This window comes from Ochotona curzoniae, unplaced genomic scaffold (genome assembly GCF_017591425.1).
Source record: "Ochotona curzoniae isolate NIBS_2020 unplaced genomic scaffold, NIBS_Ocur_1.0 contig_2210, whole genome shotgun sequence".
Lineage (NCBI taxonomy): Eukaryota > Metazoa > Chordata > Mammalia > Lagomorpha > Ochotonidae > Ochotona > Ochotona curzoniae.
Window position 1 is genome coordinate 38,036,820 of NW_024465369.1, and position 17,920 is coordinate 38,054,739.

General features: G+C 39.3%; 2 protein-coding genes across 6 annotated transcripts in view; both read right to left on the bottom strand.

The window, feature by feature from the left end:
* The window catches only part of PDE11A (phosphodiesterase 11A), a 387,926-nt gene that overhangs the window by 93,392 nt on the left and 276,614 nt on the right, over nucleotides 1-17,920 (bottom strand). For both annotated transcript variants that reach the window (XM_040971787.1, XM_040971785.1), the window contains exon 11: nucleotides 37-183. In XM_040971787.1, the coding sequence (XP_040827721.1) occupies nucleotides 37-183 (147 nt within the window). The remainder of the gene's footprint in view (nucleotides 1-36; nucleotides 184-17,920) is intronic.
* LOC121150691 (nucleophosmin-like) lies at nucleotides 3,104-4,404 on the bottom strand. 4 transcript variants are annotated; one of them, XM_040971792.1, is made up of 3 exons: nucleotides 4,246-4,394; nucleotides 3,723-3,951; nucleotides 3,104-3,638 (listed from the first exon to the last, which is right to left on the bottom strand). In XM_040971792.1, the coding sequence occupies exons 1-3, from the start codon at nucleotides 4,301-4,303 to the stop codon at nucleotides 3,419-3,421; spliced, it is 507 nt and encodes a 168-aa protein (XP_040827726.1). In that variant the 5' UTR covers nucleotides 4,304-4,394; the 3' UTR covers nucleotides 3,104-3,418. The 4 variants fall into 4 exon arrangements, with proteins under 4 accessions (XP_040827726.1, XP_040827724.1, XP_040827725.1 ...); XM_040971790.1 differs by having other exon boundaries at nucleotides 3,104-4,206; XM_040971791.1 differs by having other exon boundaries at nucleotides 3,723-4,394.

Here is a 17,920-nt window from a genome sequence, read left to right on the forward strand (position 1 = left end):
AGGTGTGCTCAGATCACCCAAGACAGAACATCTTACCTCATAATCAATTTTGAACTTCTGTACCATCCCTAGCTCCATGAACATTCGGAGAGCAGCCGTGATCATGGCATCGACATCAAGGGAAAAGTCATCAAAGTGAATGTCATCAATGGCCAGTTCTGACACCAGGGGGATGTTGGCTGCCTACAAAAGTAGAAGACACAAACAAGTCAGGCCAAGTTCACCAGCTCTTGCAAACCCCTTGTCCTCTTCACCTCTCTGGCTTATCAGAAGTGCACATATATTAGGCTTAACCTTTAGTTACACCCTGATACAACTAAACTCCAAGCTGTAAACATCTTTTGTTTCTGAACCACAAATGCCCCAAGCAGAAGAAGTTGGTGAGGGAGTGGGGAAGGAGGACAAATCCATTTGAAGACAAAATATACAGAAGAGATCTAGTTTACAGAATTTAGAGTGCAGCACCAACTAGTTTACTGGAACCATGGTCATGCCATATATTCTGGTGCATATTACAAAGCACCAAATGCAAGAAACAGCTGGGCAGCCAGCACCTGTGAATTTTAATTGCTACAGTTCAGGAGCAGAAGTCAGGAATATACTCTTTGCCTGGTTCTTGTGTCCTACCTTTCTGCATTACACACATGCTCTGGACCTTTCAAAAGCATAGAAAGAATCAGAGAGTGTATCTCTGTCGTGAAGTATGTTTTCATAATAAAACAGAGATGTATGGATGGGTTTGAATGGACAGTAACAGCATATGTTTCATTGAAAGAGTACATTTGACTATGTCATTTAGTTTCATTCTCTATAAAGCATCACAAAATTACAGTTCTGATCATACATACAAAGAGTTTTCAATGTGCCCAGGTTAAGCAGCAGCTATCAGTCTGTTGTCTCACATAGGTTATAAAAGGAGGAAAACAAAATCTTTGGAAATCACGGGTATGCCGATTTGAGTTTACTGGTAATGTTGTTTGAGCCATTTTTTGTTAAGAGTAACTTTTACATTTTTACATGTTCAGTCATTATATATTCATATTTATACTCTATTCACTGAGTATTAACTGCCCAGGGAGCAATTTATCCACTGGAACTACTTTGGTTGGGCAATTAAACCCAACCCTAGCCTTGCTAAGCAGTCCAGAAACCACAAAATCAATCCTTCCTTTCCAGCTCTGCGCTCCTCCATGGGAGTTTACATCCTTAGGCTAAAGTACAAATATTTTTATTTCTCCTACAACATGGACAAAGAATGAACAAATATATAAACTGCAGGACAACTAACCTTCTATTGTAAAAATTGTTTATTTCCATTAAAACTTAATAACTTACCCAATAAATCATCTTAATACATTAACATGCTTGTAGACTCTAGTTCCTTGGGATTATAAAGATAAGGACTATGAAATTCAAACATTTGGTAAAAATCGTTTTTGCTTAGTTATCCTTTCTCAGAGTTTGTGTTCTTAAGGAAACATTTTGCTTTTTAAATGTTACACATTTTTAAACAAAGTCACAAATGCAAATAATCTAAAGTAAGGCTAGTTACACATACATTTCAGAACTTTTGATATCAAAATTTTCCCTTCTTCAGAAACAACCACTTTAAAATTATCTTAGTAATTTAAAAATATTCTATGTATTTATCTTAGAGATATACAGACAAGACATGGTGTTTCTGCTAGTTCACTCTTGAAATGTTCACAACAGCCAAGCCAGGACTGGGCTCGATCAAAGCTCGGAGTAAAGGACTCAGTTTTGATATCCTGCATGGTGACAGGGACCAAAGTACTGGAGCTGTCACTTGCCACCTCCCAGGGAGCATCTTAGCAGGAAACTGGAAATCAGAGTCAAGTGGGGACATGAAACCAGGCACACTGACACGAGATGACAACATCTGCAGTGGTTCTTAATTGTCATGCTAAATGCCTGTTCAGGTAGTTTACACACACACACACACACATCTGTCAAAATAAGATGTCCACAATGCTTATTTCTAGATTGTTTTCTCTTTTAAACATTGTGTATAAGTTTATCACCATTGTAGGTGAAGACTAATACACTGCATTTCCCCAACACTGCTACCTTATGTACTGACCCTTTCAATTGCCTAACATGTGTGCTTTGTTTACATTAACAGTTAGAAGTTACGTTGTTATAACGGTGTATCAGATACTCATAGGTGAGTCATAGAATTCGCCATCAACATTTTTCTCTGGCTGCAGTTTGTATTCTGCAGAGTTTGTAAGTATGTTCTTTAATATGTCCTTAGTTTTCTGTGTACTCATCATTATTTTAACCCCTACATTTTTTACCAGTTGTCTAAGTCTCCTTTGAAGACATTCACATGCTTGGAGAATTCATAAATTGTTGTTTCTGAGACTTTTGTCCTTCGATTTTTAATTTTAGTATTTAATTTAATTTTTAGTATTGCTACCTTCTACTCCATCTGATGTGTATTTTCCGTCACTTTAGCTCTGTGAGTGCCTTCATCTCTTTCTTTTGTTTCTACACTTCCATTCTTTGTCTTTTCTGGATTCTCCATGTGTTTCAGTGAGTCACAATTTCTCTTAGTCTTCAAGATAAATTTGTGAGAATTTGAAGTTTAAAATGTTTTTTATTTTCACATTATTATTAGTAGTATTGTATTTTGTTTGTCTAGATATAGGCTTCTGGAAGTCATTCAAGTGAAATTTCAAAGACATTGTGTTTTTCAACTTTGGTTGATACTTCTGAGAAGTCAGATTCTTCCAGATCTCCCATGTGGCTGCAGGGATCCAAGCACTTGGGCCAGCCTTCCTGCCCTCCCAGGGGCACTAACAGGGAGCTGGATTGGAAGTGGAGCAGCCAGGGCTTAAGCAGGGGCTTAATGTTGGTCCTGAGAGCTCTTCTTTTTTGTCTGAAAATTCCTTTTTAATTTTTAACCGCACTCTGATTTGTTTCTTATCTTATTGAGTATGTTAATGACTAATTTGACATTTTCTTTTCCTTTCATAATTTCATTCCCTTTATTTTAGTTTCTTTTTTTCTTTATTTTGGTTAAAAGCATATAACATACTCTCCTAACAATTTTTAGTATTGTTAACTTCTCTTTTTTTTGACTTTATTAAAATACTGAGTTTATTTCACATGTATATTTGTCTCCCCACCATTTCCACGTCTGCCCACCGCTACTACTGTGTCCTATCATAACATTCCATACATACTTAAAACCAAGCAAAGGGTGGAGCTCCATCTTTTAAAAACTAAACAGGCATTTTGAACAACACATTCTTGGCAATGGAACCTGGACAACATTTATCAAACACGGCAGGGAAAGTTCTCACTCTTCATTATAAAAAAGGACAGCCAGATATCAACTGTTACAGAAATGAAATAAGACGGAAAATTTTAACAAACTGTTTAAACTATTTTCTTAAAGAGACTTCCTCCACTGCCAAAGATCTTGAATAGCCTCCTGGTCAGTCATCCGGAAGCAATTCTTCACGTAATTGACAAATTTGGCTTCCACTTTGGGAAGAGAACCACCTTTTTCTATACTTGCTTGCATTTTTGCTTTAATGTCTTCTACAGAACTAGGTCCTTTTGGTGTCTTTGGAGTTTTTTCCTGTTTTTTGAATGATTCTTGCCCTTTTGACCTTGGTGTAGATGGTTTGGAGTCTTTTCCATTCTGGTTTGATTTCTGTGCATTCTTGGCTGGCGTATCTTGTACAGATTTCTTCACTGGAGCTTTTTCTTCAGCTTCCTCGTCATCAAAATCATCATCATCATCATCTTCATCATCATCGTCATCCTCATCATCCTCATCATCGTCTTCATCAGCAGCAAGCTTTACTTTTTTCTGGGGCACCTTGCTGCCCCCGCCAGGGGCCGATCGCTTTCCAGACATAGTTAACAGCTTCACATCCTCCTCCTCTTCATCTTCTGACTCTGCATCTTCCTCCATGGCTACTAAGTGCTGTCCACTAAAGTGCACAGGTCCTGAACCACACTTCAATCTTAAGACCACAGGTGGTGTTATTTCAAAGCCTCCAAGGGAAACTGTTGGCAGTACAGACATCTTCAAGGTTGCCAGTGTGACTTTAATTGGACTGCCCTCATAGTTCATGGCCTCGGCTTCAACAATGTGCAGCTCGTCCTTGGCACCAGCACCCAGGCTGACCGTTCTCAAAGATAACTGGTGCTCATTTTCATCATTGTCCACTTTAAAGTGGTAATCTTTGTCAGCCTTTAGTTCACAGCCGAAAAGATAGTTCTGGGGCCTCAGGGGGCTCATGTCCATGTCCATCGAATCTTCCATGGGGCGCTGGGACAAACTCGGGTGGGAGAGAAGGCGGACGGAGAGAGGACGCCCACTGCTGCAAAGAACAGCCGCGCAGGACGGAATCACGCCAGGGAAAGCTATTGTTAACTTCTTAGACATTGGTACAAAATAGATCTTCAGAATTGTTTGTCTTGTATGACTCAAACTCCATAACCATTGAACAACCCCCATTTCCTTCTCCTCCAAGTTCTTGGCACATACACAATTTTTACTTTCTGTGTTTGTGGGTTTCATTACTCGATATGATGTAAGTGGAACCATGAAGTGTTTGTCTTTTGGTAATTGGTTTGTTCAACCTAGCATAATGCACGTAAAATTCATTCATTATAGCATGTGGACAAGATTTCTTTTCTTTTTAAAAAAGATTTATTTATTTTCATTGGAAATACAGATTTACAGAGAGAAGGAGAGACAGAGATAAATATGCTCTGTCCATTGGTTCACTCCCCAAGTAGCTGCAATTGCTGGAGCTGAGCTGTTCTATAGCTAGGAGCCAGGAGATTCTTACAGGTCTCCCATATAGGCTCTGTGCTGTCCTCTAGTGCTTTCCCAGGTGAACCATGGAGCTAGATGGAAAGTGAAGCAGCTGAACCATGAACCTGTGCCCATATGGGAGCCTGGCACTTGCAAGGGGGAGAATTAGCCAATTGAGCTAGGCTGGCTCTAGAAAATTTCTTTCTGAAGTTCAATACTCCAATGTATATTAAAAAGGGCAATTCAGAAAGTTCATGGGAAATGGAATGAAAAGGCTTTTTTCGTATAGAAATTTTGAAATCAATGAATAACTTTTATAATATATATTTTCTACAAACTTTCTGAAGATCCTTCCCATACCACACTTTCTTTCCATTTATGGCTTGATGCTTTAGTCTTTTATAATGAGTTATTCTTCATTAAATTATTTTAATGTACCAAAGGCTTTAGAAACATTAGAGCTTTTCCTTAGCTGTCATGTAATCTTTGATTTTGCACTTAGTTTTAAAAGTGAGGTTCTAATAGCATTTATTGGAGTTTCCAAGAGCTTCCCCATGGGAGACTCTGGGCTGTCTTGTTTTCTCGGGGTCTCCACCAAGTGTCCGTATCAATATGTCTTTGCTCCTATCCTCATCTCTGAATCAGTGACTCCAGCGCAGAGCCCCATTTTCTCATTCATACTTGAGGATAAGCCTTCAGTTTATGGAATGAGATGTGGGACACTGGACTTGGGAATTCAACTGCTGCTTTGCATTTTCCTGGTATAGCCCCACCTGTTGATTACCAGTTTCTGATGCAGTTATGGGGAGCAGTTTGTAACATAAATCTGTTTGGCTCACAGTTTTTGCCATTATTGGCATATCTTGGCTTGCTGAGGTTTGCTAAATTATTTAATATTCGTCCATCTGTCTTATTGTTTCCAAAATTTTATCTCTGTTCTCTCCCAATTTTTTTTGGTTTTAAGAATGTATGCCTTGAAAACAAAAAGTTACTTTATTACTGTTTCAGTAGGGCTTGAGGGAGAAAGAAAAAGTTAGTATGTTTAATCTAACATCTTAATAGAAAATTATTGAAATTACCTTTATTAAATAAAACCTAAATGGCCAGTTTGTGGACTCGGATACAAGCCAGGCTCTGGTCTTGAGCCCGTTGTTTCTATGGGCCTGGGCCTGGCTGCACACATGAAGCTCTTTGTCTCTGTGCACTGATTTATGCCGAGGATCATCTCTATGAGGCTGTGACAATCCATGGCAGACACTATGTTTCCTTTCTTCATGGAAATTCAGGAACAGCTTACTCCCATCCCATGTTCCAAGGATTTGCATATGGAGAAAACCAAATACTAAGAAAGACCTCGGTATGTTGTAATTTGCTTGAATTCAAACACAACTGGAAATCAACTTTCAAAGAGAGAAAGGCCCTGTCCTAAAGGACATCTGCCATTCTGGTCTCAGGAAAGAAGTTTGATTTTTGAATTGCCACAAGAGTTTGATTTTGAACTCTTTCACAGTTTGTCACCAAAATGACAGAAACAGCAATTGAGATAGCGCTACTACTATCCAAGTGGTCTCTGTGCTGTGGATTATTAATAGCATATTCGCTTGTGCCATTATAAATCCTCTACTCTTCAAAGGCACTAGATTCAGTTAATTATCTTAGAAATTAAAGAATATAAGCATTTTTTTCATTATGAAATGTTAATGGAAAGGAAATAAAAACATTCAGTTGAAAAATGTCACACTGACCTCTGGTTCACCAAGACCCACCCTTATTGACCTTGTCTTTTTTTCACACTAATAGGTTGATTGATCCAGGGCTAAATCATAGCAGTCTATAGCTCACTCTGAACCCTGCCATAAACCTTTGCTGCCACTTGCAGATGCAGAGTAAGTTACAAGCCTTTCGTCAATGGCTATTTTCAGCTATTTTGCGAACTATGGATAGTTTTAATCCACACATTTATGGGTCAAAACAGCAGCTTCCAGAGAAAATTACAGAGAATAAAAAGTAATATTGATCTTGAGGAGACAGAGGTTTATTGGGTCTGCAAAATATTTGGGAACAGCTTTCTCTTGCCAAATTCCTTGTTATAAAGAAACCTGCTCTCACATCTTTCAGAGAATGGAATCACATCTTCCAAACTTGGAGTGACTCTAGCCACAGGATATTAGCAAAACAAATCAATTTCTCCAAGTGTCAGTCTTTACTTTTAAATATTTATAAGGTGCCATATCCCTAAATCAAAGAGGAGTATCACAATCCAAAATCACTATCGAATTAATAGCCAGGAAATAACATTTGGATAAAAGAACCATTTACTTTACTGCAACAATAAATGAAAACAAAGAATTATGAGTCCTGGAGCTAATTTGAATAATGCTTAAGAAGTAAGACTCAAGCTGGCTGGGAGTACCTGATTTTTTTGACCATTCCTCTTCTTTGTTTGGGTCTTAATAGTTAAGTGGTTATCAAAGGGAGTCATAAAACTGCTTCCTCTAAAATTGAAAAGGTAGCTTTACAGAGAGGCCATAAAATGTTAAAATATAATCCTAGTTCCTTTAACACATGAATATTACATTTCTGATGCCCACAAAATGAGATGAAACAACAAATTTGGTGGCAGTCCAGCACTAGCAATTTCAAGGAAAGCCAACCTGCTATTGCAGCCCACTTACCTACCTATTTCTCTGAACAAAAGTAGAAGTCAGGGGCTTTAGATTCTGGTTATCAAAAGAGACAAAAGGTTGAGTGATCATGATATGAAAGAGACAGCAAAGTTCTTTCCTTCTCTAACACTTCAGTAGCACATATTACATGTCAGGTACTGGCCTTGCACTTAAAAAAAATTACCTATTTTTATTGGAAAAGTAGATTTACAAAGAAAAGGAGAGAAAGAGAGAAAGATTTTTCATCCACTAGTTCACTCCCCAAATGCTCACAACGGTCAGAGCAGAAGTGATCTGAAATCAGGAGCTAAGCTTCTTCTGGGTCTTCCATGTGAGTACAGGGCTTCAAGGCCTTAGGCCATTCTCTGCTGCACAAGCAGGGAGCTGCATCAGAAGTGGAACAGCTGGGACACAAACTGGAGCCCATATAGGAATCCCAGTGTTTGGAAGTGGAGGACTAGTCAATTGAGCCATTGTGCTGGGCCCTGCTTTTGCACTTTTTAAAAGATCTTCATGAAGAGCTGAAGAGGTCAGAAATATTTTTAATTCTATGCCACGGAGAAGAAACAACTATATGATAAAGCATGGTCTAAAAATGCATATTGTAATTGGCAGAGGCAGCTTTGAAGCTGGGAAATTTGGTTCTAGAGAGGCTTCTAATTACTAAACTGTTTCCAAAAACTGGCGTATATTATACTAAGGGTTCCCCATTCCTGTACTATGCAAAGCCATTGAGGGTGCAACAAGGGTGACAGAATTTAGATAAAATAACTAGACTGCTGGGGCCTGTGCAAGCTAATCCTCTACCTGTAGCACTGCATCTCATAAGGGTGCTGGATCTAGTCCTGGCTGTTCTACTGTCAATACAACCGTTCACTAATGGCCTGAGAAAGCAGCAGAGGATGTCCCAAGGCCCTGAGCTCCTTCATCCATGTGGGAGATCTGGAAGAAGTTTGCTACCAGTTTTGGATCAGCTCAACTCTAGCTGTTGTAGTGATCAAAGTAGTGAACCAGCAGTTGAAAGATCTCTTTCTCTCTCTGCCCCATCCCACCCTCACTCCTGCTCTCTCTGTAAGTCTGACTTTTAAGTAAAAATCAATAAGTCTTAGAAAAGATAACTACACTAGCAATCCATTTTTATGATATACTCATTTGGGACAACAATGTTTTTATTTTTATTTGTATCAACACTTTTGGGAAAGACTCTAAACTCACAACTGACTTTGGAACGAACCCCATCTGTCAGCTTTGTGTTTATTGGAGCTAATACAAAATCAACTCAATACTCCAAAACCATCCTTTCATTTTAAAAAATAACCTGTGCTTTGTGAGAGCAGAAGCAGACTCAGAATAACCGTGTAAGCATGCAGTGATGGAATTATAAGTAGAATTTAAATTCTTCTAGAAGCCATTCTCTTTTAAAGTCATTTAATAAAGATCATATGGTTGTCTTAAACGCTCTTCACCAGCAGATATGGGCTCTAGCCCTACCTCCAAAACCTATCTGCTGAGTGACCAAAGGCACTGATGTTTTGTTAGATAATGTTATTTGCTCAGAAAATAACAAACTATGTTGCAAGGTTTTGGGAGGAGCAAATGAAACAATATACATAAAGAGCCAAGCATAGTGCTTGGAAATGAGACATTTGAACTAATATTTACTGTTATGCTGTGGTTACTACTGGTATGTTGCTGTTAAGCCCATTCTTAGGTTTACATGAATCCAGTACCAAAGAAGAATGAGGCAGACATAGGAGATTTGACCGAGGAGTCAAGCCGTATCCTTCCTCTAAGATCTCTTAATTTAGTTCACTTCAAGTCATTGCACATCTGTTGCATTCCAAAGTCTATGCCAGGTACTATACTTGGTGCTGAGTACATTTGTGAAAACGGTGTGCTCCTTGTGCTCATATGGTCTGTCCAGAGATTCAAAGAAGGAAGAAAATGGGCACTTGCTGTATGGTGTGGCTTAACCAATATGATGGAGGAGATGCAGGGTACAACAGGAGACCCTGGGGGAGGTTAGTGAAGTACTTTTAACTGAGCATCCCTGCCTGATCCAAGTTATCATTAAACTTCAGCATAAAATATACTTAGAATGTTTGAAATGGTTACTGTAATCAAAAGTTGCTTGTGATCTAGGACTTACACTAAATTTAAGAGGTAGAGGACTCAATTCTTGAGATACTTATGACTATTTAAAGAGAAAGAAGACTAAGAAGAATGTTCAGTGAAAAAGGAGAGGCATAAAGCTCAAAGACAGCAAAAGAATGGAGTATATGGAAGCCAAGAAACATAGTGGAGGAAGATCATTTGATCTGAAAATTGAAGGAAGAATACAAGTCCACCAGGAAAGAAGGAACATGAAGTCTGCCAGGCAGTCAGCAGCAAGGGCACAGTGAAGTTCCACCCACCTCTGAAGATGGTACAACATCCACGAGGTGAAAGCTTTATGTTTGATGAAAAATGCTGCACAGTCACAAGGATTCAGATCTTTCCTAAAAAGTTTGGAAACGGGCTGTCTCACCAATCATAAAACTCAAATACCTCTAGATAAAAGGCACAACTAGGCCTGCTCCTCTCAGCAACCTCAGACCACAGCCCAGGCACCCAACTGGACTGTGATTCCACGGTTGACATCTGTTCACTGTCCAGGAGAAATCTTCTCTCCTGCCTTTAACAGTCTCTATCCTCTTGTGATCAGAACGTCCAGAATTACCCTTACAAACATTACAGTTTCAGCTGTGGCAGGTGACACATACTTGGGGTCTTTTAAATTGTCTCTGTTTTCTGATCCTATTCTTTGTTACATTCAACAATAACTCCTTTCTCTCCTATTATGAAAAAAAAAAAAAAAGAATTTCAAGTTACCCTCTATGTCCCCCAGGTTTCAAAGGGAACTTGGGTTTGGATAAGTGGGACTTTAAGCCTAATAGATCACGAGGATCTAGTTTTAAACAATTAGAGGAGGGTACACTATAAAGAAAAAAGGAAAGAAATACTCCTTGAAGAGATGTAAAAGGAAGAACTAACCCCTCTCACAGAGATCAGGGAGTAGAGCAAGACAGAGAAGGACAGAGCTTCTGGTAGCATGACTGCATTTGCCTAGGAAGTACATGTAACTAACAAAGTCAATCAACGCTCAGAAGCATTGTTTGAGCTCCCAACGACCCATGGAATACTCCTTAGTTCCAGTGGATATCTACTGTTGTTGTTTCTTACACCAGGAATACCTCCTATGAGAAACAGAAGACTTAAGAGTATCCAACACCCCAAGCACTGACTATGCCAGTCTGTACATGGATCTTAAAATAATTTAACCCAACATAAATATCTTTCAATATCATATTTCCACAAATGTTTTGAAGCACGCTTGCATGAGTTAAGCAGCTTTTAAACTTCGGGTGACTCTAACGCTGAATGGGGTTGTCAAGAGCAGGACATACAGAGTAGGGTCCCTTCCCCATGTTCTGGTCTTCACTGTTAAATCCGAGCTAACAGTGTGATTCTGTGTGGTAAGACATATTGCTTAATCCTTTCCAGAACGAGGCAAATCCTCTCAGGGTGGATGTGTGAGTACAACACAGCAGTCCTATGCAGTGGCCATGAACGTCTTGTGGTATCCTTCTTCCCATGTCTAAGTAGTTGGATGATGGTGCATATTTGCAAGTAGTTAAGACTTTATTAATTGTAACCTGCCTTAACATTTACAAATAGGACATATTAATTCCCCAAAGCAAGGGCTAATTGTCCAACATGATCTTTCTAGCCAAATAAGTTGCTTCCTTTGGACTCAGCCCTGTCAGAACTGCCATATCCTTTGTCAACTGCTTCTCCGATTCACATGTTTGGGTGGACCTTAACAGTTTCCTGCCCATCTCACTCAGCGTGCTGTTTCTTGCTTGAACCCTTGTTGACCATCATGCTGCAGCTCTACAAGAAAGCAGGTCAAGCCACCAATGCTTTTTCCATATTCCATGCTGTTTAGAAGCATACAGGGCAAGCTCTGGGGCCCCGGGTTACCTGGATCCTTGGGCCCACCTGTGAGAACTGGTCTTCCTAAGTGGAAAAGATGGAGTAGTGGACAGCTGGCCCAGATCCACATGTAGGATATGGCAGCCCATCAAGGCCTACAGAGGACATGTGGTAACATGTCAGAAGAAGAACAGAAAAAATTGGACAACTACTCCATCCAAACAATCATAGCAAATATCTGGGAGAATGGAGACTTTAAGGTCAACTATGTCAGCCAATGAATATTGAAATGGTTCCCTCATTCTTGGATCAGCAAGATAGACAACAACTCAGAACTATCAAAATCACTTGGGCAGAATCCTCAGATTGTGCACCATGTTATGACCCTGGGTTGATATGAGGTGGCCATTGCCCATCCCAAGGTTTAGGGCTTCTCCCCTTGTCTCCCTTCGCCCCCCAGAAACAGGAAGAAGAAATATAAAATTTGGAAACAATGATCACACCTATTTTTCCTTAGCCCTTGATCTTTCCCACCCTGTTCAACTATGTAAACATCATCTAAATTTTTTTTTTTAAATTAAAGAAGTATATAGGGACTTTATGTTCTGTGATAAGGCCAAATTCTACAACTATTGGTAATTTCCACAGAAGTCTCATCAGAGCAGTATTCAAGAGATGGTGAAAGTTAAATAACAACATGAAATAGACTTATAGATAATAACCTGGATTATTAGGAAAATAAAGATCCCGTTAGAAATAACATTAATTTAATCTACACTATGTGCATCAGAAAAGGACATTTCAAATGCTGACTACAATGAACACCACTCTATATCATTTTTAGAATAATCTAGGCATCTTATAAAACAAAACAACTTCACCCAATATTAACTTTTCATTCTTAGCACTGGTAATGCTCTCATTTTCTAAAAGGCTGAAATTAGAGGCTTAGGCATTAGTTTTCCAAACAGAAACTTACAAAAGATTGTAACTCCCAACCCTTGGTGGGACTGAGGCAAATGCAATTTTATTGACAAATATGATATTGGCATAGGTTTAGTGGCCTAAATGCTGGGCTCGGGGGAAAGATCAACAATTCTAGGTAAGTTTTCTCTCCTATGTTGCAGAAATATCACTATAACAGTTTATCATTATTAAGGAATAATTGATTATCAATATAAGAGGTGATGAGGAAGGAAGATTTCCATAGCAGAGGACTGAAAATGACAATAACTCTAAAAAAGAAATAAAAACTCATGATTGTTTCAGTGAATGGATAAAAAGGAGATAGAAGGCAAAAACAAAGAAAAACCCCCCAAACAAACAAAAAAACAGACATGAAGCTGTCTTCAGTCCCTGGAGACAGACCAGAGTTTGGAGATCAAGTATGTTGGTTCAGCACTTCATTAACAAAAACCCAAGACTAATGTGAATTATATTCCCTGGTATCTGTAGCTTCAAGGGTCATGTTTACAAAGGACTGTCACTAACAGGAATTCAAAGGAAGAAGAAAACACTAATAGCAAACCAAGCATCCAAACCACAACAGGATTCAAGTCTGAAGGTTTCTAGAATGGTGGAGAAAGACAATGTTGGAAAGATGAAGAACTGGAAGCTCAATTGCCCTTCTGAGCAATTTCTGTGTATTCTGACCTTGTTCTTGCCCTTACCTGAACTGGAAGTCCCAGGACCCTGTGGCAAAGTTCTACATCCCATCATGGAGCAGAGCCAGGAAGGGGGTGAAAACTGAACCTTGAAATTAGAGTAAATAGCAATTACTGCCAGTTCCTACTTACTCTATAATAGGGCCACCTGATGGTGAAGAGGGTGGTGCAGAACTGCTGGCTAGTACACAGACTTTGAGTTGCCATTCATGTTACTGACCTCAACCCATTTTCTCTCCGAATCTCATTCTGTATCCTGAGCCCCATCTTCCTGATCTACTGGCTGGAGTTCAAGTGAAAACTGTCCCTAAGGACATGCGGGAATGGCAGACCACTCACTTCTCACATCCCAGTGAATCAGCCAGAAGTAACCTTTTAACATTAACCAGGGACAATTTTCTTTTATGTGCATCAAAAATGTAGCAAAGCTTTCCTGTCATTTCTGAAAGCAAAAGGCATCTCTCCGTTCTTGCCTCCACCCACATTTGGCTGTCTTCTTGAAGAAAAACTGATTCTACTTTCCACATGCTTTTCATGGTTGCTGTATGCAGCAAGAATTTATATATGTTTACTTATAGATCCAGTAAATATTTATATTATTTTGTACAATAGAAGCACATGCAAGAGCTTTGATTCACTGTGGCAGTACCAAGAGCACATAAAAGAGGTCTCTACTCTTTAGGCTGGATAAAGCAGTCACTAGCAGTGAAGACAGAATTTAACAAGTGAAGAAAAGAGGGCAATAGGGAATGATTCCTAAGTCAGAATGGCCAGAACTAAATTACATCTGGGTTTATTTTCAACTGGCTGCAGGTTTTCCTTAGTATATGCACATGCACATTGATACACACAATGTCATGCACATACTTCGTCACTTTCTCATCAATTTGCATCAGCAATCTTACTGATACATCTGATCTTAAACATCTGTCAGACTGTTCCTCCAAATGGGCGGACTTTTGAATTCTGCCTGGACTCTGTCGGTGTTATAAACTGATGCTTAATGTGGTGGATGTTGTGAATGTATCTTGGGATTGAAATCATCCTATAAGAAAACCGCATAGAACAGTCAATGAAAATATCCACAGATTTAACAACATTAATAACTTTAACTTAAAAAAAAGGTCAAATATGTTTACATAGGTTGACTGTATTACACATGCTATATAAAATATCTATACAATTTTAGACATCTATATTTAGACAAATATTATATCATTGTTATATTTGACTTGAATACAGATGGGGAGAATTCTTTCTCGATCTGCTGCATTTATTGAGATATACTGCTAAGAGCTTTGTAGTATCTCGTTTAATTCTGTAACAATCCCAGACGTGAAGTCTATTTTTTGCCCTTTTTTTTATTCTCTTAGCACAGATGAAAAAAATAGGTCATACAATGAGAAAACTACTAGGGCTAAAATTCCAACCCTATTAACCTGTCTTCTCCATGCTGTGCTCGTAAGCACCACACTGTATTGCCTCCACAATCATTTGAATGCCTCTTAGCTTTGATTCACTGTGGCAGTACCAAGGCATTACTGCCTGCAGAGATTCTTTTCCATGCAGTTTTTCAGATGTTTTTTGGAGGTCTCCGTGAGTCTCACCATAAGCAAAGGATTACGATTCTCAAATGTCAGCAATTGTTATAGTGCTATACCTTTTTCATAGGTAATACCTAATAAATGTGCAATGATTTCTAGCATCAAAAAGATGTGTATTTGAATCTGAGTTTGCCACGTGCTAAAGCCATGGCTGTGGGCACCAAAGTATCTCTTCTATAAAGGGAACATAACAGTTAGTATCACTTTTAATTATCAAGTAAAAAAAATCACACAACCCAGGCTCTAAGTAGGTCCTTAGTATGTGATAGTGTATTAGATGGCTATGGCTGCCCTACTAGACACCATAGCAATTAACTTCCTCATAGAGGCTAGAGGTCCAATAGTAGAGGTCTCACCAGAAGAGAAGTGCAGGTTAGCTTAAAAAGCATCAAAGAGGATAAGGGGCCTGCTTCCTTGCTCCTGGAATTCTATCCAGTGTTCCTTTAACTGTGCTTTGCTGGCACAATATGCTTCCATTTCTAATTTTTTGTTTTGAGGACCACTCTCCTCTGACCCTGAACAATGCTCTACTTTGAACTCATTTGCTTCTGGGCATCCTGGACCCTAGCCCTCCCTGCATATCAAGTTACTACACTTCACAGTTGACTGAATGAGGGTTTGCTGTGGAAGCTTTCCCTAAGCTCACAGTAGCTCTGGCTCTCTCACTCTCATGGGGAAAAAAGGCAAAATTCAATTCTGCATATGTCTTGAACATCATTCCAAGTAGCTCTCCTGGATCAGTCACATCTTTAGGGAAGCTTAAATAACCCCAATTCACCTTTCTTATTTCCTATCCTGCTTCTACCATCTCTCCTTCCCCAGAGTCCCTCTCCTTCTGAAGGCCCTACTTTGAATGCCTGGGTTCTTTGGGCAACATTTGGCCTGCCTTTCATTGTTCTGCCTGTAACACTTCAGGATTTCAGGAAAGCATTCACAAGACTTTGTTCTCGTCTTTAGCTCAGTTAACTAGCAACAAAGGAAAGGGTGGGTGTGGGTCTTTGGATATCATTCAGAAATCCCCAAAATGATAGAAGCCTGGACCTTTCCTGTTTAATGCAGACAGACTCAGTAACATATCCAGATTGAGACCACCAGCAGGAAGCTTAGAGTCTAGAGATGCCCCGTTGAGACTCTCCTGCCTCTTATTCTCTTGTCAAGTACCCTTCCAAATTGAGGCTGCATTTACCAAATTTCAGATTACCTGCTCAATCCCTCTCTTAAATTTGACTTTAATTGGTGACATCCTGTCACTTTTGGTGGAAATACACGATATTTTAGATGATGCATTTAACCTAATGATCCCATTAATCTTCTGTATCAAGAAAGCTCCAACTCATGGAAACATGTTTAATAGAGCTAATAAATGATAAATCATATAGCCTATCTAAAATAATATTTTTAGAGCTGGAATTAGCATTGAGAAGAAATAATTTTTCTTTTATGATGAAAATTTGATTAAGTAGAAATTTTAGATTATGTCTATTTTATGGAAACACATATGATACCCATACACCAATCCATCTGAGAGAGCAGACACATTGCACATTTATATTCTGAAGATGATCAAGCTATATTTCTCCCATTCTGGCTATTCTTATAAAGACAGACCATATTAAAAAAAAAAGCTCTTTCATCCTTTATGTATTGGCATCTTACTAAATACTGATATCTGGCATTTCCTTTGCCTTCTGACAACAGTATATGGATAACTCTGGGAAGGGACATGAACTATAGATTGAATGAAAAAAGTTTCTTGCTCTTATCTCATGTTGCAGGACATAAACTATGGACATGAGATGGCAGTTATTTTTTTTTATTCTTTTAAAGGTCACAACAGATAAATGATTACAATAACATTTCATTCACTGACTCCATGTTTGTACTACATTTTACAAATCCTCATATTGATTGTAAAAGCTCCAGGTATTGCATTACAATAGATCTGATCAGACCATAAATCCTCAAAAATAAAATCTTGTTGTGAATGGAATAACTATAAAAATACATGATGGATTTCATAGGCTGTCAAACAAAAGTGTTACATTTCATAGTATGCCACTGAATATGATATAAACACTTATGGGTAAATTATTTGTATTGATAAAATTTTATTCAGTACTGGAAGATGTTCTCTGAGGAGTCAAAATAAGGTGTTAAGACAGATTTTGTTTAGGTTAGAAATTATGAATTAAGTAATGAAAAGTAATGTAAATAAATGCTAAAATCCAGTTACTATGAATCAAATACAGTTACACATGTGTAGGCTGGGCTGGACTACCTTCTCATCAGACCCAATATAGTTTATCTATCATTTATCATTGTTTTTGCAGGAGATAGAGGATTTCATATTTTACCTTTTAATTGTTGTTCTTTTTAACCCTTCTTTCTCAGAGGCCATCAAATATCAGAATCATATTTAAGTCAGACTATATGTGACAAAATTCCTCCTTCCCTTTCTGAGAGGGGATTATGAGATTAAGAAACTGGCAAATCTGAATGCCAGAGCAGAGTGTGGGTCGCGGGGCGGAGGGGGAGGTTCGGTCGCGATAGGTGTAGTACACAACTCAGAATGCCAGGGTGAGGCTGCCTGTGCCAGAGGAGACCGCAGCATCCAACCAGCACACGTGAGAATCAGGAAGGGAGGGGCAGAGCCGACAGGGGAATAAGGGGTGGTGTCCTTGCTGGATAGCTGCTCCCACTGGAGAGCATGAGCTGGGATGGGGATAGACCAGACTAGGCAGGGCTGCAACACCCGTGCGCCTCATGTGGACTAGATCAGGGAAGTGCCAGGATGTGCGGACTATTCCTACTAGTACTAACAAAACTAGAGGGGGTGAGAGCTGACAGGGCTTAACCGTAGCAGAACCTGGCACTAGGGGCTAATGTTGTCAAGTACAACCACAGGGTCACCTGGAGAGAGCATAATTTGGGAGTGAGAGTGACCTAGGATGGAAGTAGGGGGCTCCTACCTCTTGGGTTACCATTGCCATGGGAGGGCACAAAGCAACTAGGACAGGGGCTGGGGTGGCTAGACAGAGAGGCCCTCAACAACATCCATGAGGGTTAGACAGTTGAGCTGGCTGGATGGAACTAAGCTCCAATACCCTTCAACATTTACAAGAGCCAAATGGGATATGGGGCAGGCTGAACTAGTCTGCTTCACATACTGGCAAATCAGGGCAGGGGCGAGCCTGGTGGGGGTTATTGGGG

What these genes read in the sequence shown, in the direction of transcription:
- LOC121150691 (XM_040971789.1), bottom strand. Translation starts at nt 4,303, where the DNA reads ATGGAAGATTCGATGGACATGGACATGAGCCCCCTGAGGCCCCAGAAC.